The following is a 27,105-nucleotide window of genomic DNA, read 5'->3' on the forward strand; positions in this document are numbered from 1 at the left end:
CCTCTGTATACCACCACATTGAAGTTGAAAGGAAACACACCCAGATGGGAGTGAACTCAGGACTTTCAACTGTAATTCAAGGGGTTTGACAAAAGTGAGGCACTAACCATTCAGGAAGTACAGCCAGTGGCATACACACACACCCATTGTTGGTGGCTCATAAGTAATGGAACAAACCAACATCATTTCAAACTTAAGGATCACCTTTAATACCTGGATGAAAATCCTTTGCAGTCAATGACTGTCTGAAGTCTGGAACCCATGGATGTGACCCAATGCTGAGTTTCCTCCCTCGAGATGCTTTGCCAGGCCTTTACTGCAGCTGCCTTCAGCTGCTGCTTGTTTGTGGGTCTTTCTGCCTTCAGTCTTGTCTTCAGTAAGTGAAAAGCATGCTCTATTGGGTGGAGATCAGGTGACTCACTTGGCCATTGAAGAACATCCCACTTCTTTGCCTTGAGAAACTCTTAGATAGCTTTTGCTGTATGTTTGGGGTCATTATCCATCTGCAATATGAAGCGGTGCCCTATCAGTTTGGCAGCATTCGGCTGAATCTGAGCTGAAAGTATAGCCCTATACACTTCAGAATTCATCCTGCTGCTTTGATCAGCAGTCAGGTCATCAATAAACACCAGTGACCCGGTTCCATTGGCAGCCATACATGCCCATGCCATAACACTGCCTTCATCATGCTTGACAGATGATGTGGTCTGCTTTGGATCATGAGCTGTTCCTTTCCTTCTCCATACTTTTCTCTTCCCATCATTCTGATACAAGTTAATCTTGGTTTCATCAGTCCAAAGAATCTTCTTCCAGAACTGGGCAGGCTTTTTTAGGTGTTTGCTGGCAAAGGCTAATCTGGCCTTTCTGTTCTTGAGCGTTACCAGTGGTTTGCACCTTGTTGTGAAGCCTCTGTATTTACCTTCATAAAGCCGTCTCTTGACTGTAGATGTTGACAATGACATGCCTACCTCCGCAAGAGCGTTCTTGAGCTGGCTAGATGTTGTGAAAGGGTTCCTCTTCACCATGAGCAGAATTCTGCGGTCATTCACTTTAGTTGTCTTCCGTGGTCTTCCAGGCCTTTTGCTGTTGCTGAGCTTGCCAGTTAATTCCTTCTTTTTTAGGATGTTCCAAAGTGTTGTATCGGCCACTCCCACTGTTTTTGCTACCTCTCTGATGAGTTTATTTTGTTTCCTCAGCCTAATGATGGCCTCCTTCACTCTCACGGACATCTCTTTGGACCTCTTTTGGGGAGTTCCGGTGAACAGCTACCAAATGCAAATGTAACACTCAGAACCACCTCCAGGCCTTTTATCTGCTTGATTGGTCATGGGTTACCCAGGAAACAGGCCATACCTGGCCATGCAGCTGCTTGTCAGCCATTGTTCCATTACTTATGAGCCACCAACGATGGGTGTGTGTGTGTGTATGCCACTGGCTGTCCTTCCTGAATGGTTCGTGCCCCACTTTTGTCAAACCCCTTGAATTACAGCTGACAGTCCTGACTTCGCTCCCATCTGGGTGTGTTTCCTTTCAACTTCAATGTGGTGGTGTACAGAAGCCAACTGCCAAAACAGTTATCCTTGTTCCAATATTTCTGGCCCTGACTGTACATACATAAATATATACTGTCTGTCTGATACAGCGGGCACAGGAACTAGCACATTTACTGAAATACACAAGAGCACAGCATGTGTAACTTTGGGTCAAAGTCAGGGAAGTGCCTTTGTAAGGTTGAATTACAGCTGCCACAAGCCCCAGCCAGCATGGCCAATGGTCAGGGATGACGGGTGTTGTAGTCTAAAACATCTGAAGGTTGCCTACCCCTGCATTAAACCATCTTATTTCCGATATAATGTTTACACTTCTGTAGGATGTGTGGAAGGCCTCATAAACAGAACTGTATTTGAATAGTTATCCATAAGACTTTAAGATAATAATGGCTAGAGTTTTCTAGGCAACGTACAAAGATTAAGGAACACAATTCCTGCCTGCAGACTTACAGTCTAATAGACTTGATACAAAAAGAACAGGTATAGGTAGGAATCAGAAAAATCAGCAAATTCTGGTACTTATTCTGTATAATTACTGACATGTTTCATGTCCAGGTAGAATGGCCACTGAGACAGTAGTGGGAGAGGGAGGCCCATAACCAGCCTAAAGGGGGGGGGGACTAGGGGGGACAGTTCATCTGCTTTGCAGGCCTTTTAAAGACAAAACTGTAAACTATTTCTTATTTGTTTGTAAAAAAAATTAAGGGGGCAGAGAAAATTTAGGAGGGTCAGGACCTCCCAGCCCACCCCCACTTATGGACCTGGGGAAAGGAGAAGCTAATAGCAGTTGGTTCCAAATGAGTCAATGGAGTGGGCTGTCCTCTCATCTCTCTGCAGCCAAGTGGAATGATTCTGCCAGAGGTGGAGTCAAATGCCAGTTGGACCCAGCCAACTGGATGGACCAATGAAATTCAACCTTTGGGCTTAAAAAAAAAAAAGTAATTACAATGCACTATAGCAATGTAAAAGCTGTTGTACTTGAACAATTTTGAAATGTAGTGTTTGCTTTAACACAGTTAAGAAACTGACAAAGGCAACCCATTCTTCTAAGTCTTATATGTAGTTTATTGTTCAGGCAGATCCAGGGTAATCTCCCAGTCAGTATGGCTGTGTGATCCAGTGTGGTCCTAGGTCTATGTAGACAAGGGTGCAGTCCCATGCACAGTTAATTTCCTAATAGGATATCTTTCCCTGGCTCTTGCAGGATGATACTGTAAGTATCTAAGCAAGCTAAGAAGCTTAGCAAGTTCTTCTTTACAGGTTTTCAAAGCCTCATGGCAATGGCATGTAATGGGTAGCATATTTGTTTTCTACCTGTTTTGGAGACTGTGTTTCTTTCACTATGTGGTCAGGAAGTACAACAGGAGAAGCACAACATCTGTATCTGTGGAGATGACAACTTGTCCTCCATTCAGTTTAGTGATAGCATTAGCATCACCAGCTCATATTGCTGTTGTAATGTATCATGAGTACTTCAGAGAGAAAGCAGGCTAATATCAGCTTTATATTCAGCTTTATATTCATTCAGGGCAATTGATTGTCTACACATCTGTAGTAGTTATAAATCAGGTCCATCAATGTACTGGCTTCTTCAGATCCATTCCTCTGGATAGTGTGGCAGCCTTTGCAGAATCCAGTGTAACTATCAAACTTATCCCATGTCACCAAAGAGAGGATGAATACATCAGCATACTCACCAAATGTCTGACATTCCTGACACTTCCCAATGGCTTGAACTAGCACATAGCCATTTATACACATGCATGTTTTCCAATCTGAATGTACAATCTGATGCACAGTATCCACTCTTGTACTAAGAATGTGGCTAAAGTCTGCCTTTGGCATGGTGTTCATCTGTCCTCCAACTTTTGCAAGCTCAGTGGCACTGGGGATATCTTGTGTGCGTTAGGACATGAATGTCCAGAATGGCCACCAAACAAGTATGAAATACCAGCTTTGTAACTATGGTGATTACATTCCCCAGATATTTATATTGTCTGCTTCCTATTTGTATGGGTGCTTCCAGATGGAGGGCCCTTAGGGCTACAAGTCAGAAAGCATTGTACAGCTGTTCTGTATTTTTCTTTCCTCTGTGGTGAGAAAGAAGACAGAAGAAGTGATGGGAAAACATGGCAGGGTATAAGTGGAAGGCTACAAGCAGAAGATGATGACATCTGGATCCTCCATAAAATTCCATGGATGAGGCAAGGTAATGGAGCCATAAAATTTAGCCAGCACCTGCATTTAGCCAGCACCTGCAGTGTTTCTGTATAAGCTTAACATCAGCCTAGATTATCGACATAGACTATTATGTTCTTCTGTGAAGTAACATTTGATTTCTGCAACAAAGCAAAAGTTTTCAAGTTAAATTTTTGTTCAGTTTCCAATGGGGTAGCTATGTTATTCTATTGGAACCAAAACAACAAAGAGTCTTGTGGCACCTTTAAGTCTAACACATTTATTATGGCATGCATTTTGTGGACTAGAGCCCACTGTATCAGATGTATGATTTATTATCCTGAGTTACAAATATATATATGGGGCGGGGGGTAGGATTGAAGTTGGGGGAAATTGAAGTGCAGAAAGTACAGACAGTGATAGTACAGTGAAAGTACAGAAATTAGGGTGTAACCCTATCGGGTTGCTGTCTGCTAGATGAAAGCCTCCAATCTTGGAGTGCACTTTTAATAAGTTACAGATGCAGTGTGACAAAAATGAACACCTTTGTCCCTGTTCAAGCCACAGGCAACAGAGTTGAACCTTTTGAGGAATTGTTATTCGGTTGTTTTGCACTGGAATTTATCTTTGAAGTTTCTTTGTTCCAGAATGGCCACCAAATAAGTATGAAATACCAGCTTTGTAACTATGGTGATTACATTCCCCAGCTATTTATATTGTCTGCTTCCTATTTGTATGGGTGCTTCCAGATGGAGGGCCCTTAGGGCTACAAGTCAGAAAGCATTGTACAGCTGTTCTGTATTTTTCTTTCCTCTGTGGTGAGAAAGAAGACAGAAGAAGTGATGGGAAAACATGGCAGGGTACAAGTGGAAGGCTACAAGCAGAAGATGATGACATCTGGATCCTCCATAAAATTCCATGGATGAGGCAAGGTAATGGAGCCATAAAATCCTCGTCTGGAAGCATCACTATAGGTTGCCTTGGACCAGACTATACATTACATGGAAACATGTGTAACTACCCCCACAGCCCTTTTTGAAGAGGAAACGCCATTTCCACGTTGGGATATTGGGAGCAGATGTTTTGTGTTCTTTTGATGAAAGATAATTAGTCTGTTGACACCTCACATATTGACTCCAGTATTTGTGAGCTGCAGTGACAATCTTCATTTTAACTGAAAGCATTCCAAGTCCAGGTTTTCAGGTGCAAATGTTGGCAACAGGAGGTATCTTTTGAGAAAGCAATTCTGCCCTGGCTCTGGTCCCTTGGGTGTTGATACTGCCTTAGAAACCATACCTCCAGTCAATATAGTAAGAGAGATGGTGACTTAGCAGCAAAACTCTTACAGCAACTGGCAGTCTGTTTCCCGCAAAAGTGCAGGTAATTTTCAGGACACCTTAAGCCTATCTGGAGGTCTATACATTTTAATTCTTTAATCTGAATACACCACAGTTCAGTATCATGAAATAATCAGGGGTGAAAGAGACTACAGCAGTTCAGTAATGAGGAGGAAAGCTTTGAAACAGAATCATATTTGTGCCTAAAATGGTCATATCATAATAAGTGGCCTCATAATACATCCTTCCCCAAACAGGGACCCTCCAGATTTTTTGACTACACCTCCCAGCATTCCTGATCATTGGCCATGCTGCCTAGGAATTATAGGAGTTGAAGTCCAAAACATCTGGAAGGCATCAGGATGAGGAAGTCTGACATAATATGTTTTAAAAATGCCCATTGGCTATAATCCAATGGAGAGTTAAGCGTGCTTAAACCCACTGATTTTAATATGAGTTAGCATGCTTAAGAGCATTTCTACATGAGGCTTTTATTGCATGCTAATGATTGGTCACTCACATAAGTTTGCAGGTCCTGATGTTGTCAACCTCCAGGGCATCTCCCATGCTTTCTGGCCTTTATCCTGGTTTTAAAAAAATTGGGGATAATGCAGTAATAATGTTAATCCACTTTAATGGCTGTGTAAAATTGCGCAGTTCTGCTATACCACAGTGCCATCTAGTGGCTTTATAATGAATCATGTAGAACTTGCAGACAAAGGGAGTCCCAGAAAAAAAGCCCGTGTGTAATGGCCCCAGGCAAATTCTTAAAGAGATGGGAGTACCAGACCACCTTACCTGTCTCCTGAGAAACCTGTACGAGGGTCAAGAAGCAACAGTAAGAACCGGACATGGAACAACCGATTGGTTCAAAATTGGGAAAGGAGTACAACAAGGCTGTATATTGTTGCCCTGCTTATTTAAGTTATATGCAGAGTACATCATGAGAAACGCCGGGTTGGATGAATCACAGGTCGGAATTAAGATTGCTGGGAGAATGATCAACAACCTCAGATACGCAGACGATACCACCCTAATGGCAGAAAGCGAAGAGGATCTAAAGAGCCTCTTGTTGAGGGTGAAAGTGGAGAGTGCAAAAGCTGGTTTGAAACTCAACATTAAAAAAACTAAAATCATGGCATCTGGCCCCATCACTTCCTGGCATATAGAAGGGGAAGAAATGGAAGCAGTGACAGATTTTATTTTCTTGGGCTCCAAGATCACCGCAGACGGTGACTGTAGCCATAAAATAAGACGCTTGCTCCTTGGGAGGAAAGCTATGGCAAACCTAGACAGCATAGTAAGAAGCAGAGACATCACCTTGCCGACAAAGGTCTGTATGATCAAAGCTATGGTTTTCCCAGTAGTAACGTATGGCTGTGAGAGCTGGACTATAAGGAAGGCTGAGCGTTGAAGAATCAATGCTTTCGAACTGTGGTGCTGGAGAAGACTCTTACGAGTCCCCTGGACTGCAAGGAGGTCAAATCAGTCAATCCTAAAGGAAATCAACCCTGAGTGCTCTCTGGAAGGACAGATTCTGAAGCTGAAGCTCCAATATTTTGGCCACCTAATGCAAAGAGAAAACTCCCTGGAAAAGACCCTGATGCTGGGAAAGATTGAAGGCAAAAGGAGAAGGGGGCAGCAGAGGATGAGATAGCTAGATAGCATCACCGATGCAATGAATATGAACTTGAGCACGCTCCGGGAGAGAGCGGAGGACAGGAAGGCCTGGCGTGCTATGGTCTATGGGGTCACAAAGAGTCGGACACAACTTAATGACTGAACAACAACAAATGGCCCCAGGAGTGTAACCAAGTCACGTGTAGTTTTAGAGGGGCCTAGAGATCCATAAGGCTTTGCTTAGGTTCATTATTGGTGCAATTCCCTTGCTAGTGGGCCTCTGAGCATGTGAGATGAGTCAAAGGTCAATAGCGCGGCCTCAGCACATTCCATGCTAACGAAGGCTAGTATCTTAACAGGGCCTAGGATGTGTCTGAGAAGTGAGGCTATGTTTATGCTGAGTTACAGGTGGCTGTTCTGGGAAAGTTCTGATTGTTTTCCTTCTGAACAAGCACTGTTAGTCTATGCTGGGAAAGTTGCATATGAACGCTAATTAATGCTTGCTTCTGTTATGCTGCCTCACTGCTAACATGTGTGGTGTAAAACCCATTGTACCCCTTGGCTCTGGGTTGAGAGAAGCTGTCTGATCCAACCACTGGGTACGCCTGTGTGCTGATGGTACTCAATAAAGTACTCCTTGTTAAGTAAGCCTTACAAGGAGTACTTTGTAAAGCATAAATCAAAAGCAACTCTACTGAAATTCAGTCCATTTCCAATGAAGAAAGCCAACAGGTTCCCTTTCAGTACTTGTTTGCATGAGCAGGAACACCCAAATGCTTATTAACCCAACGTTTGTTTACACTGAGAAGGAATCACAGGATGCACTTCTACATATTGGGTTGGATTCAGACTGAGTCATGTTTAGAACAGACCCACTGAAATCAGCGGGACAGCCATGGTAAGTTCCATTGATTTCAGTGGGTCTAAGCATGACGAAGTTTGGATCCAACACATTACTTTGAAAACTATTATGCACACTGTGTCACGTTCCAAAGGTAACAAATACCATTCTATAAATATGGGAGAGAATATGCATGGCAACATTTTAGTAATGAACATGGCTGGGTAGGGCATTTCTGAATGGTAGTAAAGCTTGGGTTGCCAACGTTTATATTGGCAAGACTGTGGTGCTTTTACTGGTGTGCAGAAACCCTGCTTTGAATCTTTCCTGGCATGAAGATTCAGTGATGGGGCGAAATGTCACCTGCCGAAACTTTGCCTATTATACAGTTGTTATGCAGGGGTGGTCAACTTGTGGACCTCTAGATGTTTTGGCCTACAACTCCCGTCAGCCCCAGCCAGAATAGCCAATGGTGATGAATGATGGGAGTTGCAGGCCAAAACATCTGGAGGGCCACAAGTTGCTCCCCTGTGTTAAAGGCATGCAAAAATTTAGCAATCCTTAGTATTGCCATTTTGCATTGAAATACACAGGTTAACGCTGACAGTACAATCCTACACATGTCTGCTCAGAAGTAATCTCATTGAATTCAATTAGAATTACTCCCAGGTATGTGTGTATTGTAGCCATAAAAGCAGAGACGAGGCTATGTATTAAATGTCTTGTGTACTTTGCCACTTAGTTGCTTAGCTAAGGAATGCCACTCCCCACCATCTATTACAGCTATATTTGCTGTAATAGATGACTAGATGACGGTCCATGACTAGTAGAAATGCAACCAGGTGTAGGTTTCTCCATCACTGCATCTCCATGTGCGGGAAACTTAACCTGTTGAACGTCTACGTGTCACGTAACTATCACACAACCTTTCCCTACCCTGGGTCCCCAGATGCTGTTGGACTACAGCCCCATAATCCCCAGCTCCCATGACCAATCAGCAGGGGTGATGAGAGTTGTAGTCCCACACCATCTGGAGATCTAAGGTTGGGAAAGGCGGTAGGGGATAGGCCCTGTCAGTTAGCCACTGTCCGGTACAGGGATCCTACATCTGCACGAGGCATTTTATAACAGCGAGTAAAGATGCTGACCACAAAACGCCAGAACTAAACCCAAGCAGAAACCAATGCAATGCGAGGAAGGAGTTATGGTCGGAGTGAACAAGGAAGAGGAGACAAGACGCCTCTTCTCCCTAATCGTCCCAAAAACGTTTAGTCAGAAGTCGCGCTGATTTCAGTGGGGTTATTTCCATGTAAGAATGTGTAGGGCTGCAATCAGCAGCACGGTTAGCTCCCTACGGCAGCCTTCCCCAACTTGATGCCCTCCATCAACATCTGTTTTGGACTTCAACTCCCAGCATTCCTGACTATTGGCCTTGCTAGCTGAGGCTGATGGGGGTTGAAGTTCAAAGGATCTGAAGGGCACTAGGTTGGGTAGGCTGTCCGAGGGCAGGGGTGGGCAGAAAGTAGATCTCCAGTTATTTGGGACTTCAACTCCCAGAAGCCCCAACCAGCATGTCCAGTGGTCAGGAATGCTGGGAGTTGAAGTCCAAAACATCTGGAGATGCACTTTCTGCCCTTGATGATAAATTTCTGTATTAATATAGGATTATACAGCCTGTGATTGCAACCGCACGCGTACTGTTGGCAGCAACGCCTTACTGAACTCGCTGGGGTTTACCCCCAAGTAAACGTGCAGGGATCGGGTGGACTGTCATACCCGAAAGAAAAAACTCACTCCGGAGACTCAGACAACAACCGCCCCGGGCTTCCCAGACTCGGGCTGGCTCGGCATGGGCTTTCTTCGCACAAAGACCACTTCATCGCGCACGGAAGGGAGGAGGAAAGAGGGACTACGTCGCTCCTAGGCCGTGACCTAGCAAGCTCGGGGAACCCAATGAGGAGGAGAAGCCCGCGCTTCCCTTTCCTGCTCCCTCCCTGGGTGTTGGCTCTCGCACGCCGTCGCTGCTAACGTTTTGTTGCCCCTCCCAAAGGCTGGAATAGAGAGGGGAAGCCAAGCGTGCGTCTTCCCTCCGAATCGTGTGCGGGGGCTCCGATTCCCCCCGACCGCGTATTTCTCGGCCTCGTTCTCTGCCCGCTTCTTGTTACTCCGACTTCGTTTCCCCCGCTCCTCTCTTCTCCTTAAGGCTGTGCGATGTTTCGCTTCGTGAGGGGCTTTGTGCTCCCGGAGGCTGCCTGCGAAGCGTCCGAAAGTAATTCGAGGTACGAGAATCTTTTCAAGAAGCTAGACCTCAATGAGGACGGCCGGGTGGACATTGCCGAGCTGCAAGGCGGCCTCAAAGCTCTGGGCATCCCCCTGGGCGATGACGCGGAGAAGGTGGGTGCAAGGGTTGATGGAGGTGTGCTTAAGGGGGCGAAGGAAGAAGGGGAAGACGTGAGGAAGCCAATGCCACTGCTCCAGAATCTGGAGTCCCTTGCAAAGGATCGACCTAGTGGTTTAATGGCTGCTATAACCAAGGCAGGCCATTAGTGGAAACTGTTTTGTTGTTCCGTACATTTTTAAAAATTAAAAATTATGAAGGGACTTGGTTAAGGACACAATCCTATGCAGGTTTAGACAGAGAAAAGGCCTACAGCTCCCAGCATTCCCCAGCCAGCAAAGCTAAACATGCATAGGATGGCGCCCTAAGTCTGGTCCACCCTGCCTAAATATGCTCAGCATGCGGATATATGGTTATAGTAGCCTAACACCCGCGCCCCCCCCCCCCCGGCATTTGCCATTCATGTGGTGAGGACCGATTCAGGCGATCAAATTGACGTTTTGAGACTGAGTGGATCTGTGCAGCTTGGCAGGGCTACCTAGAAAAGTGGGGAGGACTGGACCTATTCACCCTGGCCCTAATAAAGCAAGCCCCCCTCCCTGGCCCCACCCAATTCCTGTGTGTACCCTTCTCTCCAGCCACATTGCTCCTCAGAGCCCTGCACATGCATGGGTTCTTGTAGGGAGCAGCAGCAAGCTTGCTGCAGGCCCCATAAACCCTTTGGGCAGCCCTGTGGTTTGTGTGTTCTGACAGAGGCCCAGCAACTCAACCTGAGCTGACTGTATTGCTTTCACAAAATTGTGGAAAGTAAGTTGAATACCTGTGGTAAGCCTGCAGTCTTAGGCATACTTAAGAGGGACCTTTAAAGAAGCTCTTAATGGGCTCAGACCACAGTACCTGAAGAACTGCCTGTGCCCATATATGTGTTTATATGTACCTGCATACTCTCTTAGGTGTTTGGCAGAGAACACGTTCTGCATCCTCTTGCTTTCAGAGATTAGATGGATGGTTACATGGGTCAATGCTTTTGTCACTGTCATGCTTGGGCTCTAGAGCAGAACTGTCTCCAATGGGATGTTCACCTGGCCTCTGCATTGCCAGGCAGTAAAGACTTAAAAAGGAGATTCTTTTTTTTTTTTTTTAATGTTCCTGCTGATCTGTTTTAATTTGGCCCCCACTGTTCTGATGTTATTTAAGTTTTTGAATTTTTAGAATTGCCTGTGTACTTTTATCACTGTTGTAGGCTGCTTTGGACTCTCTTTGTAAGCAGGATAAAAATATTTTACAAGAAATAAACTAACCCATAACAGGAGATGCAAGTCTGCTGCTGAAAACCACAGGCCTGCATCCCCCCCCCCGCCCCCAGGCAACTTGTAAAAAAGCATGTGATGTTGGTTCACGCTGAGTCCTCATTTTGGAGTACGCTACCATCACATCATGCACTCTTATTTACTACCAGGGGTGGGAAGAGGAGGAAGAAATGTGGGGATCATTTTTGGCGGCAATCATGCATCTGACTCCTCTGTCCCTTATGGTCAGTTTCTGAGATCATCAGAATGAAGTAATAAAGCTTCTATGGAAAGTTTCTCTAACTGTGCTAAATCTCCCAGTAACCTGACACAGAAGTTTCACACTTTACATAGAGGCAAATCTAGATGTGCAAGGAAGTGTACACTCAACAGAGAGCTCTGGTTAATCATGGCTTACTAAGAAGTGTACCATCATGATGCATGATGTGTTTGGGACCATTTTTGTGACATTCACACTCCACATTTATATGGGTACATCTTATATGGCTATACCCTCAACAATGCTTCATGTGAAGTGGCATGCAGTCTGAATGGGCTGCAGATCTGAGGAGAACCGAAACATTTCCTGCCGGAATGTTTTGGGAGAACATTTGTATTCTCAAAGCTTAGTAGTAGTACCAATGAAGGCACAAGGCATTTTAGTGCTTGAGGCAGAAAATTCAAATGGTGGCTCCCATGGTGGTAAAAATATAATAACAAAGAAGTAAATAAATGACAAGTTGTAATGTATTGATGGCACTGTCAACTCACCTGTCTTTATACTAGGGCTGGCCCTATGTTTGTCATTAAACAAATATAGTGAAGGTAATTGTTTTAAACTATGTATCAATAGGAATATGAAATTCCTAGAGCTTTCTATACTTAGGTTACTAAACCTGTTGCACCACATTCTCATTGACAAACTTACCCCTGAAACTACATACCTGGATAAGATGCATGTTTTCTTTTCTTGTCGTATCCTTTGAGGTAGTAACCTGCTTTCAGGACAGGAATAGCAAAAGAACGTGTGGATCAAATAATAGCAAGCAATGTACAAGACTTTTGATTGTGTGTGTGTGTGTGGGGGGGGGAAGGTTGCATCCAGATATTTTTGCCTATGTGAAATATGCTTATGTTTTAAAGCACATTACTACATTTAAGGCACAATCCAATTCATGTTTAGAGAGAGAGAAGCTGTACAACTCCCAACCGTCCCCAGCCAGCCAGGCTGACTGGCGAATGCTAGAAGTTGTAGGACTTTTCTCTGTCTAAACATGCATTGGATTTCACCCTTTAAAGGGTAATATGGTTTTAGTATGCTGAGTTAGAAAATGACAACTAGATACTGGTGTTCACAGCTGACTGTAATGAAACCTGAATCAATAACCTTGTAAGGATGAATGTGGCTTTGGTTTCACCCTCTGTCTGAACTTCTTCTGTTCTATTTTTCTGAAGAATATTAATGAACAATGTATCAGTGGAGTTACTTGTGAATGACTTGTGTGTCATTAATGTAGCATAATTGGCATTACCCTTTGAACCTGATCAGTATCTGTTTTATGTGATTTATTACATAAAAATATGTTGGCTTTGGCTTATCAGCATGAATCAGCAGCACATATTTAGGTAAACAAGGAAATTCTATATATATTATTTGGGGCCACTTGTGTATCACAGCTATTTCCTCACTAGCTTAGCCATAGGTCATGGTGATCGCCATTTATGTGTTACAGCTAGCTGTGTGCTGGATGAGTCATGTAACCTATTGGCAATCACAACATCAGTTGTTTGATTGTATAGTCTATATTCTGTAACTAAGTTTTGCCTTGCTGTTGTACACCATCCTGGTATCTGCAAGGATGAAGTGGGTTCAAAAACATTTTAATAAATAGATAAAATCAAGTGATACTGTGTTGCATGACTCAAGTGTTGTTTGAAGAAGTCCTATCTTTTGTATTGTTGTTGTTGTTCAGTCGTTCAGTCGTGTCCGACTCTTCGTGACCCCATGGACCATAGCACGCCAGGCCTTCCTGTCCTGCGCTCTCTCCCGGAGCGTGCTCAAGTTCATATTCATTGCATCCGTGATGCTATCTAGCCATCTCATCCTCTGCCGTCCCCTTCTCCTTTTGCCTTCAGTCTTTCCCAGCATCAGGGTCTTTTCCAGGGAGTTTTCTCTTCGCATTAGGTGGCCAAAATATTGGAGCTTCAGCTTCATTATCTGTCCTTCCAATGAGCACTCAGGGTTGATTTCCTTTAGGATGGACTGATTTGACCTCCTTGCAGTCCAGGGGACTCGTAAGAGTCTTCTCCAGCACCACAGTTCGAAAGCATCAATTCTTCGGCGCTCAGCCTTCCTTATAGTCCAGCTCTCACAGCCATACATTACTACTGGGAAAACCATAGCTTTGATTAGATGGACCTTTGTCGGCAAGGTGATGTCTCCGCTTCTTACTATGCTGTCTAGGTTGGCCATAGCTTTCCTCCCAAGGAGCAAGCGTCTTTTAATTTCATGGCTACAGTCACCGTCTGCGGTGATCTTGGAGCCCAAGAAAGTAAAATCTGTCACTGCTTCCATTTCTTCCCCTTCTATATGCCAGGAAGTGATAGGGCCAGATGACATGATCTTAGTTTTTTTAATGTTGAGTTTCAAACCAGCTTTTGCACTCTCCTCTTTCACCCTCAACAAGAGGCTCTTGAGATCCTCTTCGCTTTCTGCCATTAGGGTGGTATCGTCTGCATATCGGAGGTTGTTGATAATTCTCCCGGCAATCTTAATTCCGACCTCTGATTCATCCAACCCGGCATTTCTCATGATGTACTCTGCATATAAGTTAAATAAGCAGGGTGACAATATGCAGCCTTGTCGTACTCCTTTCCCAATTTTGAACCAATCGGTTGTTCCATGTCTGGTTCTTACTGTTGCTTCTTGACCCTCGTACAGGTTTCTCAGGAGACAGGTAAGGTGGTCTGGTACTCCCATCACTTTAAGAATTTGCCACAGTTTGTTGTGATCCACACAATCAAAGGCTTTAGCGTAGTCAATGAAGCAGAAATAGACGTTTTTCTGGAATTCTCTTGCTTTCTCCATGATGCAGCGAATGTTGGCGATTTGATCTCTAGTTCCTCTGCCTCTTCTAAACCCAGCTTGTACTTCCAGTAGTTCTCGGTTCGCATACTGCTGAAGCCTAGCTTGTAGGATTTTGAGCATCACCTTGCTGGCATGTGAAATGAGCGCAATTGTGCGGTAGTTTGAACACTCTTTGGCGTTGCCCTTCTTTGGAATTGGAATGTAAACTGACCTTTTCCAGTCTTGTGGCCACTGTTGAGTGTTCCAGATTTGTTGGCATATTGAATGCAGCACTTTAACAGCATCATCTTTTAGGATTTTAAATAGCTCGGCTGGAATACTGTCATCTCCGCTAGCTTTGTTGTTACTAATGCTTCCTAAGGCCCACTTGACTTCACTCTCTAGGATGTCCGGCTCAAGTTCAGTGACCGCACTATCATGGCTATCAGGGACATTCAGATCTTTCCTGTATAGTTCTTCTGTGTATTCTTGCCACCTCTTCTTAATCCCATCTGCTTCTTGAGCCTATTGCCAATCAACTTTTGAATGCAACCTATTTCTTCATATTTAGTTCAGGTTTGTTTTTTTTTAAAAATACCTTTAAAAAAAAGTTGTTTACATGGTCATGTATTTAACGTTACATTTTGTTAAATATGTATCCTGCCCTTCCTAGAAAGCAAGTTAGAATGATGTACTTGGAGCGTTCCAGGCATTGCCTTATTCACGTACTGGCCACATCCAGGTCTACTTATTTTACTGAATTATTTAGATCAGCCTTCCTCACCCAGGCCACCCTCAGATGTGTTGGTTACAATTCCTATCATCCCCAGCCAGTGCTGGCTGGGGATGATGACAGTTGTAATCACACACATCTGGTGGGCCTCAGTTGGGGAAGGCTGATTGGGAACATTTCTTGCAGCCTCATCCCATCAAAAGGTAGGCAGCAGCGTCCAAGGGGGCTGAAGTCTTCTGCTCCTGGTTTCTGAATCTTGCCCCTTCTGGTGTCAGTTTTGTGTCCATTTATTCTTTTGGGCAGAGAGTTAACAGAGACATTCTGCCAGAGGTGGAGAATGTTCAGATGTTGTTAAGACAGGCAACCTTAGCTATGTGTCGTCTTTTGGCTGCCTTTTGCTCTGTTTCATATGGGGTAGTAGTCAGGCAATGCTTATCATGTTGCTAGTGATGTTGTGACAACACAGTGTAGCTCAGTAGATCGAAAGCTTTGGGGAAAGTGGGACAGACAGATACAGAATACTGGCAAAACGGTGGCTCTTTGCAACATGGTAAAACACACTGGAATACTTTTGGAATGATTCCTCTGAAGGGATTTACTCTGAAAACATTAGGATTGAAAATGTGTGGATCTTCAGGAAATATCTGAGAGCAGAAGTTGGACTATACCCTCATAATTCCCAGAGAGTGTACGGACAGGACTTATGCTGTCTGGGGTTGATATTCAGCACATTTGGAGGACACCAGGTTAGGGAAGGCTGGTCTAGAGAAACCCTTGGTCTGGCCCAGCAGACCAGTTATTATTTAATATTCTCATGTGTATTGCTCCATGAGAATTACTCTGAAATAATGCCTGTAGAGGAAACATGACATCAGAACCAGCCCTTTGATAATCCTTTGGTAAACAGATATTTAACAGCATTAATATCTACATGATATCATTAGTCCCACTCCTTATGCAAGGCAGTGTGAATTGTGGTTACATCGATGGTGTGTGCTATAGGTTAGAGGTTTTAACATTGTGATTGAACTCCAGTCTATGATTATGCTCATGGCATATAGGTGTGCATTGCTATGGGCTGGAATGCAGCCTTTGTAATTTTTCAGTGTTATGTCTTGGCCACGAAGAGAATCTTGTTTAGGTAAATTACTTACTGCATTTATGCCATCCACCTTTCCAGGAAATTTTGTGTAGTTTTATTTAATGAAAGATTGTAGAAATAACTATACTTTAGAAAATGAGAATCTTCTCTTCTGATTAAATATTATATGCATAATTGGTAATGCTTCAATATGCTTTTTTTAATAGAAAATTTTCAGAGCTGGAGATACTAACCAGGATGGCAGGCTCGACTTCGAAGAATTTACTCGTTATCTTAAAGACCATGAGAAGAAAATGAAACTGGCATTTAAAAGTCTGGACAAAAACAATGATGGTAGGATCCAATTTGCCCTCTTAGTTGTTTGTGTTAAGTCACTGCTCCCCCCCCCCCCGCAGGAAATCTTTTTCTTTCTGTTAAGAAATACAACATATAAAATAAAAACATTAATTTCTTAAGACAAACAAGACACAAACAAGAAAGCATTATAATTAAAGATTTCATTAAATCAATCGAAAATGTCAATTATAATAAAGAAACTCTCAGTGTCAAGTACTGTTCTAGAAACTGGTGCATAGGACACTAGAGTGTGGCTCTCTGAAATCCTCTGATAAATGGGACGTATCTGCCCTCCCTGGGTTCTCTTCTGGTAGGACAAGGGGACTGAAGCTGGTTTTTGCTGTGAAGTTTTGACCTGTAAATTGCAGAAGAAGAATTAGCACTCAGGTCTGTCATGTGAAACAGCGGGCCGCAGTGTTTACTCATGGTCCTCTGGTGGGAGGGTTCCCACTTAAAATGGAGCTGTTCTTGGCTAGCGGTTCTATACCCAGCTGCAGCAGAATGACTGGTGAGAAAAGCTCCATTCCAAACAGTGGTCTGAAGTTTTCTTTGCCAGCACTGGAACTATAGAACTAAGCTTCTGTGAGGCATACCACTTGAAACAGTAGCACGGACTACATTTCTGCCTAGTAGATCTATGGCAGCCCTTCACCAGAAGCAGGGTTTTGTGGGACCCTTCCCAGTCAGTGGGCCTACTCTCAAAGAGACATTGCTCAGACATTAATTCATTCATTAAAAATATTTTTTATCCTGCTCCTCAGCCAAAAAGGATCCTGAAGCAGCTTACATGCCATTAGTAAAACAAGAAGGGAAGAGGGGGGGGAAAAGTAGTATTTCAGCAGGGCTGGTGGAATGGCCCTGCTTCCTCTCCCATTTCTCTTTGACTTTGCACTGAATGTGTCCGAGAAACTTGTTCCTTTTTTAATAAGAACCAATGTGGTGTAGTGGTTAGAGTAGCTGTGGAGCGAGGGGCTGAGTCCCCCTTCCCCCTGTTTCCTCATCTATTTCTCTGACTGTTAGTGTCAAACTAGGAATGGGCAGACCAAGGCTCCGATCCCCCTCAGCCATGGAGCTTGCTGGGTGACTTTGGCCCAATCACTATCCCTCAGCCTAGCCTACCTCACAGAGTTGTTGTGAGGAGAGAATGGCTGTGTGGGGAGAACCATGTATGCCACCTTGAACTCCTTGGAAGAAAGACAGGATAAAAATGTCATAAATAGCAATAAAAAACCAGGAGCTTGATTTCACACAACTAAACTTGGAAGTGGAGCACGTAGCAGTAACTCCACCCAGGATGTCGCATGACCAGGGATGTTCAGACTGTGTAAAATCTGCTCTGTCTGTGTTTTGCAGATTGTCAGGCACCGTTTTTTCCATTGTCCACTCACAGATAGATGTAATTTTTTTGTCATGCGGAAAAATATGCAAATAATTACGTAAGAGGTTTTGTAACAATTTATATAGTTTACCTTAGTACGTAATATTTATCATATTGTCCCCCATTCTAGTCAACTTTTCTTCAGCAGAAACGTGCATATTTTCCTATGAATAAATATGTTAAATTTTGGGAAAGTAAAAAAAAAAATCCAAAACTCTACAGACTCCGAGCGGCCTGAGGGGGTCGCTCCGCAGCAGATTCCGCAGGTCAGATTCTCAGAAATCTGAGCTCATTTCAGTCCATCTCATATTTCTCCAGCATCCCTAGATGAGGCTAGTGCCAGCTTAAAAGATGCTCAAACATTCCCTGACTTGGTGTCTTTCATTCTATCCTTAAACACTTGTGCTGGCATATCTGCCTGATACCGTTGTGTGGTAGCATGCTTTGGGGTATAGTTACACTCCAGCAGTTCTTAGCATTTATTTGATGATCGAGCAAGTGTTAGGGTTGAGTTGCTAAACACTGAACTCATTTGTATTTCTGTTTCTTTTCCTAATATAGTATTAAATTGGTATGGTAAGCAGAGTAGTCTTCCCCAACATAGTACCCTGTTGCCTGGGGATGATGGAAGTTGTGGTCCAACACGTCTGGAGAGTACCAAGTTGGGGAAGGCTGATGTAGCATGTCATACTGAGACTGGGGAGACCTGGGTTTAAATCCTCACTCAGTCATGAAGCTTGTGGAGTGACTGGCTCTGCTATCTCTAGCCTACCTCATAGGGTTGTTAAAATGATACAGTGTAGAGGGGAGAACCATGTACACTGTCCTGAGCTCATTGGATGAAGGGCAGGATATAAATATAAATATATGCATTTTTAGCTGCCTTTCAGGAATGTGATAAATAGCATAACCATCATGAAAATCTGTATATGAAAACATTCACTGATGTCAATAACAGCTGCATTAAAGTTCTGCTTATGACTACTGTTTGTATTGTAATTCCAGTATATTGTCACAGCAGAAAAATAACCTTTCAAGAAAAGTACCACCCCCACCCCCATTCCCTGGTACTTCTCTCTGTAGAATAAGCCAATATTTTAAAGTCTGTAAGGTATGAGTCAGTTGACCAGGAGCTGCGGAACCTTTCAGTATGTTGTCTTTCCCCCCTCCCTCCCTCTCTTTCTTTCCTTCATAAAGGAATAATTGAAGCGTCGGAGATTGTCCAGTCCCTCAAGATACTGGGTATAAACATTTCAGAAAAGCAGGCACAGAAGATTCTCCAAAGGTTAGCAGTTGCTACTATTTTCTGGTTTAATGGAGAGATTCTTAAACTGCGTGTCATGTGAAAGGCTGAGGGGTGCCTTGAAAAATGAAGCCACCATCTTGGATGTGTCCGCTGCTGTCTGCCATTTTATGGAAAGTGACATTGCCCTGAGGGAGGAAGTAAGGATACCCCAGGGTTTCCTAAGGCAGCTTGCGCTACAGTTGACAGGCCCAAAGGAATCCTAGAAGCATCATTGTTATACCTAAGGCAGACAGTTACATCCATTAGCCCTGACCGGGAGAAGGGGAAGGTGGGATGCTAAGAGACACTATTAACTGGGCGATCCTGTAGTTGCAAGGAGGGTGGCTGTCCATTCTTCTGGAAGCTCATTAAAACACACACATTAAGAGTGAAATGTGCCTCCAGTATTAAGCCTCCACCCTCTGCAACACTGTGCCCCAGGTCTCAAAAGTTTGGGGAACGCTGTAGAGTTGGTAAGACTTGCTAACAAGTGAGGGCCAACAACAAAATGGTAGGGGGGTGGGGTATATCACAAGAGTGTTTCTGATCAGGTTGCCAGTCATCTTGGAATGGGAGCCTGGTAGCATTGTTTGGGGCTCACGGGGTGTGGTGGGGAGGGCAGAGTGATTTCATATGGCACCCTCACTATGCTATGTAGCAGCTTCCCAGCCTCTCTACTTGAATGGTAAGTTTTGCTGGTATTGTTGCTACATCAGTCCTCACCAATCTGGTACCCTGCAGATGTTTTGGACTACAGTTCCCATCAGAACAGTCAAGGGTGATGGGGCTTGTAGTCCAAAACATCTGGAGGACTCCAGGTTGGGAGAGGCTGTTCTGTATGCTCTCTGGAAACATGGTTTAGGTTCGCAAAGTATGCTATGGTTTCGCTGTATGTTTGTGATCTTAACCAGGGTTAAGATAACAACAAACCACGATTAAGTGTGATGTCTGCACTGGGCCAATGAAGGAATAGGGACAAGACAAGTGGGACAGAGGGACAAGCAAGACTTCTGAGAAGACTAAGGGCAGTATCTAGCATTGTCATTCTGCAAGCTCAAATAGTGCTAGCATAGCTCCGTCAGATCTTTCTGTTGTGCAACCTGCGATAATGTTGATCCTCAGGATCCTGACAAGTACAAACAGGATTAAAATTCTGAGGCACTTTGCACATCAAAGCATTATAGGATCAGTAGGCAAAACAAATGTACCTAATGACTGAGACCTAAATATAATGAAAGTTCCAAGTGTGACCACCTGTGCTGTTTCTTGCCCATTATTCAAAGCAGAACAGCTGGCAGAATAGTGTGTGAAATGCTGATTATTTTGTTTTGAATTTTTTAGCATGGATGCTGATGGGACAATGTCAGTGGACTGGAATGAATGGCGGGACCATTTTTTGTTTAATCCAGCTACAGACATTGAAGGAATCGTCCGTTACTGGAAACATTCCACAGTGAGTATGTTTTGCATTTTTATTGCAGTCCTATTGTAGACTGTATGTATTTAAGTGTCATCTCATGTATTGGCTCATGAAGTCGTCATGCCTGACAGAGCTTTTGTTGTTTAACAATTTTTAGCCAAGCAGGTGTATACCCAAAGTAAATTCCCCTCAAGGGAGTAATTTATTATCTGCTTCTACATTTGTTTTTTGGGGGGAAAAGAGGCACAAATCCAGGGAACAAAAGAGCGAAGAAAGTTTTAAAGGTTCACAAGAAATCATACACTTTATGAAGATGCAAGACATGTTGACCCAAATGTCATGCTTGTAGTCCAAAGTGAACAGTGTCCCACCTGAAGAGCTCAGCTGTTACCTGCTTGTATAAATTGGCTCTTTTCTAGGTAAAGAATATTCCATTACCTTCAGAAATTGCAGCTGGCCTTTGGTGAGAACTTAATTATCAGCTGAATACAAGTTGTCATAGCAACACATGTATTGCCAAGATGTCGGTGATCGTAAGGAAGTTCCCTGCATTAATAATTCTTTCTTTAAAAAAGCAATATTATATTTTATGGCACAATCAAAACAGGCAGCTTTTCTTCAAAGGGCAGTTTAGCTTAACTGCGGTTCAGACACTATGGGTCAAACTTGATTATCTTTTATATACTCACCCGCATCATTTGCAGTAGGATGCAGTGTAGAGACGCCAGACTTTGTCATAATGTATATACCTCCTTCCCCATGTGAGGAACGTAGTTGCTAAGCTTCCGAAAACATACAAACAGTTCAGTTTGTGTATTTGCTTCTTGTGCTCTAATTATGGGTGAGCGTAACTACAGGAACAGGAGAGCAAGGTTACCCTCTACCTGTTTCCCCTCTCTCTCAGCCTTTAGCTTCACTATTTCTCTCCCCTCCCCGCTTTACTTCACTGTTTCTCCCCCTTCCAGCCTGTAGCCTTGCTTTTTCTCTCCCTGTTATGCCTTTGCCTTGCTATTTCCCCCTCCCCCCCAACCTCTTTATCTCACTTTTGACTAACCAGACCCCCCAAGCAGCCATTATGTAACTAGCCACATCCTCCATGGCAGCCATTTTGTGATGGTGCCCACAGCAGCTTCTGAAATTCCCAAATGTGCCAGTGGGTCCAAAAAATTTGGGAACCCCTGCTATATAGTATTCTCTGCTAAGGCTGCAGTCCTGTGGACTCTTACTGTAGAACAAATCCCACTGAACTCAAGATTGCTTCTTAAAGTGCAATCGTATGCATGTCTACTGTGAAGTAAGCCACCTGGAGTTCAATTGGACTTATTCCCATGTAAGCAGGTACAGGATTGCATACTTCATGAACATGTTCAAAATTGCACTGCATACCATTCTTGCTTTGGAAAAGCCTTGAAGAATTCTTAGAACATATGTAAAAGGGGGTGCTCAAGCCCTCTTAAGTGAGCAGTTTCCAGACGGGTAGCTATGTTAGTCTATTGCAGGAGAAACAATAAATAGTCTTGTGGCGCCCCATAAAGACCAACAAACTTATTCTGGCATAAGCTTTAATGCGCTATAGCCATTTCATCAGTGGTATTTTCATGCATGGAGTGTATCAAGAGTTTTAGGTGTGTATACACACACACACACACAGAGTACATATAGTGGTGGGAGAGGGAGAGGAAATTGTAAACAGTGAGGTCAGAAAGAAATTGAATGCTGAAAGTATTGGCAGTGACAATTATATTATTAATCGCAGCCTTTCACAAAACGGTTGCTGCTGCTGCTGCTAATACCAACATCCTGGCACAGGGGAAGCAAATTAACACATGTAGTGTGATAAAAATCTTCTATCTTGGTTCAGTCCTCTGGCAATAGAATTGAACCTGTTGACGAATTACATAAGCAGGTTTGTGATTCTGGGTACTAAAAGTTTAACCAATAATCCTTGAGGGATACTTGAAAGTAGTTTTATTTAGAAGAGACTCTTGGGAATGTAAATGCACATCTTTATCCTTGGTATACTGTTTAATGTGTTTCTGGATTTTTAGCGTACAATTCCCTGTAAAAGTACAACTGCTGAGCTGAATTTCATTCATAAAAATAGGGCATTGATCTCCCGCCTCCACCTTTCCAATAGAGTTAGAATTATGGCATTAACAACCAGCTGCAGCTTGAATTGCCAAGGCATTTAAAACAGGGATGAAATCTGAAGCAGAGGGAACATTGATATCTAAAATTAAAATATCAGTATGATTGATAGACCGAGACAGTTGCTTAAATACATTTTAAGTACACATACATTATCAGTAATTACTACTACAATTTAATGGAAAAGTCTTTGGGGCCTACTGAATTATATCATAAAATAGATTATTATAATAGGTAATGGTCCCCAAAAGTATTCTGGTTAATGAATAATGAAAATGAAAGTCTATATTTAAGCTATTTATATAAAAATCATTGCCATCTTTCTTCTTGAGTAATATTTATCAAAGATTAAAGATTTAGAGTAGCACTGTGGCAGCAACTTTTCCTGTTGGCTCATCCCACAGCACTGCTGTAGAAACCCACAAGCCTCATGGTGGAGTCCTTGATGCCAGTGGAGACTTTTTTCCTTTTGTTAACACCCCCCCCCCCACAACACACACAGGCAGGAGGGAATTTGAGGAAGCAAATGTGGAGGGGGGGTTACTTCTCCTCTCCCAGAGCATGGTGGTCCCAATCTAAGTTGGAGTTGTGTGAACTTACGCTACAGTAAATAAAAAGATAACCCTTTAAATCTTTTTCCACGCTATGCAATTAGCATAACATGTAGTTTGGCTCTTAGAGAAGATATTCCATGGAACTCAATGCACTCTGGTGCATAAACATCCTTAACCTTAACATCCTCCTAGAGTGCCTAGTAGCACTATCTTTCTTTCACTCGCTTTGGGACCAAACCAAAGGGCCAGAGCTTTCATTCTTGCTTGTGCTACTTTGCTGCCTTGTATAAGCAGAGAGAGTTTCGCCCCATGAGTCACTCACTGCTGCATTTACATGGCATCCGTTTCAGAAGTTGCTACCCAGTCACACTGGGAGCTCAGATAGCTGCCTGACCCACATGAGGTATATCCACACTCTGAATGTGACTACAGTATTGGGGGCACAGCAGTTTTGTGTGTCACTTCAGACCGAAGAAGCCTGGAAGAGTAAGCAGTGTGACTGTTAAGGACTGTTGTCTTTAACTCCATGGTTTACCCTTCCTGTAGCCAAGCTGAGGGCATCATGTTAGGGTTTCCCTGTGCCAGGCACATCCAACACTTAGCTTCCCTCCTTTGCCTCCTTCTGTTAGTCCCCTTGCCTCCCTCTCTGTGTTATTTTCCTCAGGATAGTCAGGGACCAAGGAAAGGCATCCCTTTACAGTACAATTAAAATGGATTTAAATAATAAAACAATACAGTAAAATACAGTAAAAACAACACTTACAGATTTATTTTTTAAAAAACAGCACCCAACCTGATAGACTGTCAGGAGCGCCCTAGCAGCCTCTTTCAGTACACTCCAATAGCCAACTCAAGACACAGAGGAAAGGATTCTTTTCAAGGCTTTAATCCTTTTACAGCTTAATGACTCTTTCAGATGCTAATCACCAGCGACTAAGCAAGGAACAGCAGAGTGGCCTATGCGCCGAGTAGGCAGTTGATCCCCTTTTGAAGGAGAGTCACTTGAAGACCCTGAACTTATGGGCTAGGGAGAGATCCTCCCTCTTTCCCTTGGGTCCACGGGAGGCGGCCATTGCTTGCGCGCCAAACAGGCGCTACGCCTCCTTTCCACGCCCTCTATCGCTTGTCGTTCTTTGCGTCTGCGTCGAGTGTCCAGCAAGCCCCCCTCCCGCACTTTCTCACTGCTAGGATCACTATCTATCTCAGGAATGCCGGCAGGAGGAATCTCTGCCAGCTGCTGTGCCTGTGAGGGATGAGCTGGCTCCTCTCCTATGGATCGCTGATCCTCCTCAGAATCAGAACTGCTCTGGGACTCTATCGGCTCAGTCTCCACCCTGACATCGACGCACCTACAGGCCAAAGGTCTTCTTGAATAAAGTAGTCTTTGCCTGCCCACAGAAGAACAGCAGAGAGGGAGCAAATCCAGCCTCCCTTGGGAGAATATTCCATATCTTAGGAGTGGCCACCGAAAATGCCCTCTCTCAGGTTGCCACCAAATGTGCCTCTGAAGGTGGTGGTCTCAAAAGAAGGCCTCTCCAGAAGAACCTAGGAACTTGGCAGGTTCGAAGGTGGTCTCTCAAGTAGCCTGGTCCCCAGCCATATAGGGCTTCATAGGTCATAATCAGCGCTTTGATTCTGCTTGGAAACAGACCAGTAGCCAATGAAGCTGCCGTAACAAGGGAGTTACATGGCCCCTGATTAATCCCCACTGAAAGCATTGGAGTGTGACTTAGTAACTAACTTTTGCTAGATTGTGCCCTATACATGTACAAATACTAGTACACAATACTTCATTTATTTATTACGTTTCTATACCGCCCAAAAGTTGAACCTCTCTGCGCGGTTCACAACAATTAAAATCATAAGATACAAGACCATAAAATGCAATATAAAAGTTTAAAACTACATTATAAAAAATAAAAATAGCCAAATAGAAGCTAGCAGCAGTACAAAGATTTAAAATACAGTACCAGATTTAAAATAGAAACTGAAAAACTAAAAGTGCCTGGGAAAATAAAAAGGTCTTCACCTGGCGTTGAAAAGAGCACAGTTTAGGTGCCAGGCGAGCCTCTCTGGGAAGCTCATTCCACAACTGGGGTGCCACAGCAGAAAAGGCCATCTTCTTAGTAGCCACCGACATCACTTACTTTGGTGGGGGCTCCCAGACAAAGGATTGCTGAAGATGTTTCAGCATCCCTAGCCCCATGTATAATCATTGCAGTAATCCAGATGACAGGTTATCAGACCATGGATAACTGTAGCTAGGCTATCTCTGTCCAGATAAGGAAGTAGTTGGTATATCAGTCTAAGATGATAAAAGGTGGTACATGCCACCAAGGGTTTTTCTACAGGAGGCTTTTAACCCGCACCTTTACAGAGGCTTCTGCTTCCAGATTCTTTGTGGGGTTAAGGTTGGCTCTTTTACATGTGTCTTTTTCTGGGGGGTTTCTTTCTCTGCCTTTCTATATATTCTGTTACACAACCACTAGGTGGCACTGTGGTATAACAGAATTGTGCAAATACATGGAGAGTTTCATGGTGCCATTCAGGATATACCAGACTTTCCTCATTAGAAAAAAGTTCACAATAATGGTTGCAAAGCACTGGAGCGGCTCTGCAGCAATGTCATGTAAAGGACCCACAGACTACTGTGAGTGAGGAATTAGAAGTGCACAATAAAATCTTTGCATAGAAAGGCTCCGAGTGCCTCTGGTAACAATGAGCAAGAGCAATCCAAAAACGCCTGCGGACTTGGAATCTGATCTTTAAGGGGTAGTGCAATCCCCTCCAGAACAGGTTGAACGTCACTTAACTAGGGAGACGAACCACCCACAAACAGTTCCTCCATCTTGTCTGGATTGAGTCTCAGTTTATTGGCCCTCATCCAGGCACCGGTTCAGAAAGCCCACTGCCTCACCTGGGTCTAATGAAAAGGAGAGATAGAGCTGGGTGTCATCTGCAAGATGAGGCAGTGGGAAATGCTGAGGTGAAGAAAAATGGAATAGAGGATACTCCTTGGAAAAGGGTGACAGTTAGGAGAAGAAGAACTAGACGCCACTCTGCACCAGTGGAAGCAGTGGAGCTGTGGAACCGATTCCAGGTACTTGCGGATGAGACTGGAGGACAGCCTGCAGAGGAAGAATCACAGGGGAACCTGCATGAGAGTGAGCAAGAGGCTAAAGGTCAGTCAAACAGAGGTGATGAAACCCAGGACTACAAGAAGAAGAAGAGAAGAGTGGTAGTAGTGGGAGACTCCTTGGTGCGTGGGATCGAGACCCAAGTATGTCGCGAAGACCCATGGACTCGCCAGGTATGTTGTCTCCCGGGAGGACAGATTAGAGATGTGACTGAAAGGTTGCCTGCACTCATAAAGCCCACTGACAGGTATCCCTTTCTTCTCATCCATGTGGGAACAAATGATACCGCCAAGCGGAGCTACGAAGAGATCACGTCAGACTTTGAAGCTTTGGGAAGGAAACTCAAGAACTTTGGGGCCCAGATAGTTTTCTCATCCATCCTTCCAGTAGTTAGAAGAGGGCTAGAAAGGGAACGAAAAATACTCCGGGTGAATGACTGGCTACGAAGGTGGTGCCGACGAGAGAGATTTGGATTCTGGGACCACGGGCTATACTTCCTGGAAGATGGGCTGTTGGCTAGGGATGGGTTGCACCTCACAAAGGATGGGAAGAATGTGTTTGGCCACAGCATGAAGAACTTCATCAGGAGGGCTTTAAACTGAATCCTACGGGGAAGGGAGATGTAATGTTGGGGGTAACAATGGACATAGGCGCATGCACTGCAATGGAGAGAACAGCTCTGATAGCGCCCAATAATAGTCTTCAGACACATGTAGGAAGAAAGCCAGAGTATGAAGCACATGGTCTTCAATGTCTATATACTAATGCCCAGAGTATGGGAAACAAACAGAA

General features: G+C 43.9%; 1 protein-coding gene and 1 long non-coding RNA gene across 4 annotated transcripts in view; one reads left to right on the plus strand and one right to left on the minus strand.

The window, feature by feature from the left end:
* Positions 1-2,598: 2,598 nt before the first annotated feature.
* Positions 2,599-9,908, minus strand: LOC146347869 (uncharacterized). Of its 2 annotated transcripts, none has more exons than XR_014790460.1 (3): positions 9,321-9,908; positions 5,586-5,649; positions 2,599-3,889 (listed from the first exon to the last, which is right to left on the minus strand). It is a non-coding gene; the product is annotated as an uncharacterized LOC146347869 (long non-coding RNA). The 2 variants fall into 2 exon arrangements; XR_014790461.1 differs by having other exon boundaries at positions 9,303-9,889.
* SLC25A24 (solute carrier family 25 member 24) overlaps positions 9,246-27,105 on the plus strand; it is a 38,880-nt gene continuing 21,020 nt past the window's right edge. The window contains exons 1-4 of one of the 2 annotated variants that reach the window (XM_084851602.1): positions 9,246-9,920; positions 16,262-16,388; positions 18,967-19,054; positions 20,396-20,507. In XM_084851602.1, the coding sequence (XP_084707728.1) occupies positions 9,738-9,920; positions 16,262-16,388; positions 18,967-19,054; positions 20,396-20,507 (510 nt within the window). In that variant the 5' untranslated portion in view covers positions 9,246-9,737. The remainder of the gene's footprint in view (positions 9,921-16,261; positions 16,389-18,966; positions 19,055-20,395; positions 20,508-27,105) is intronic. The other variant, XM_084851603.1, reaches the window with a different exon arrangement.

The sequence above is a fragment of the Heloderma suspectum genome, chromosome 4 (genome assembly GCF_057233095.1).
Source record: "Heloderma suspectum isolate Gila_16-S chromosome 4, 16-S_ref, whole genome shotgun sequence".
Taxonomy (NCBI): domain Eukaryota; kingdom Metazoa; phylum Chordata; class Lepidosauria; order Squamata; family Helodermatidae; genus Heloderma; species Heloderma suspectum.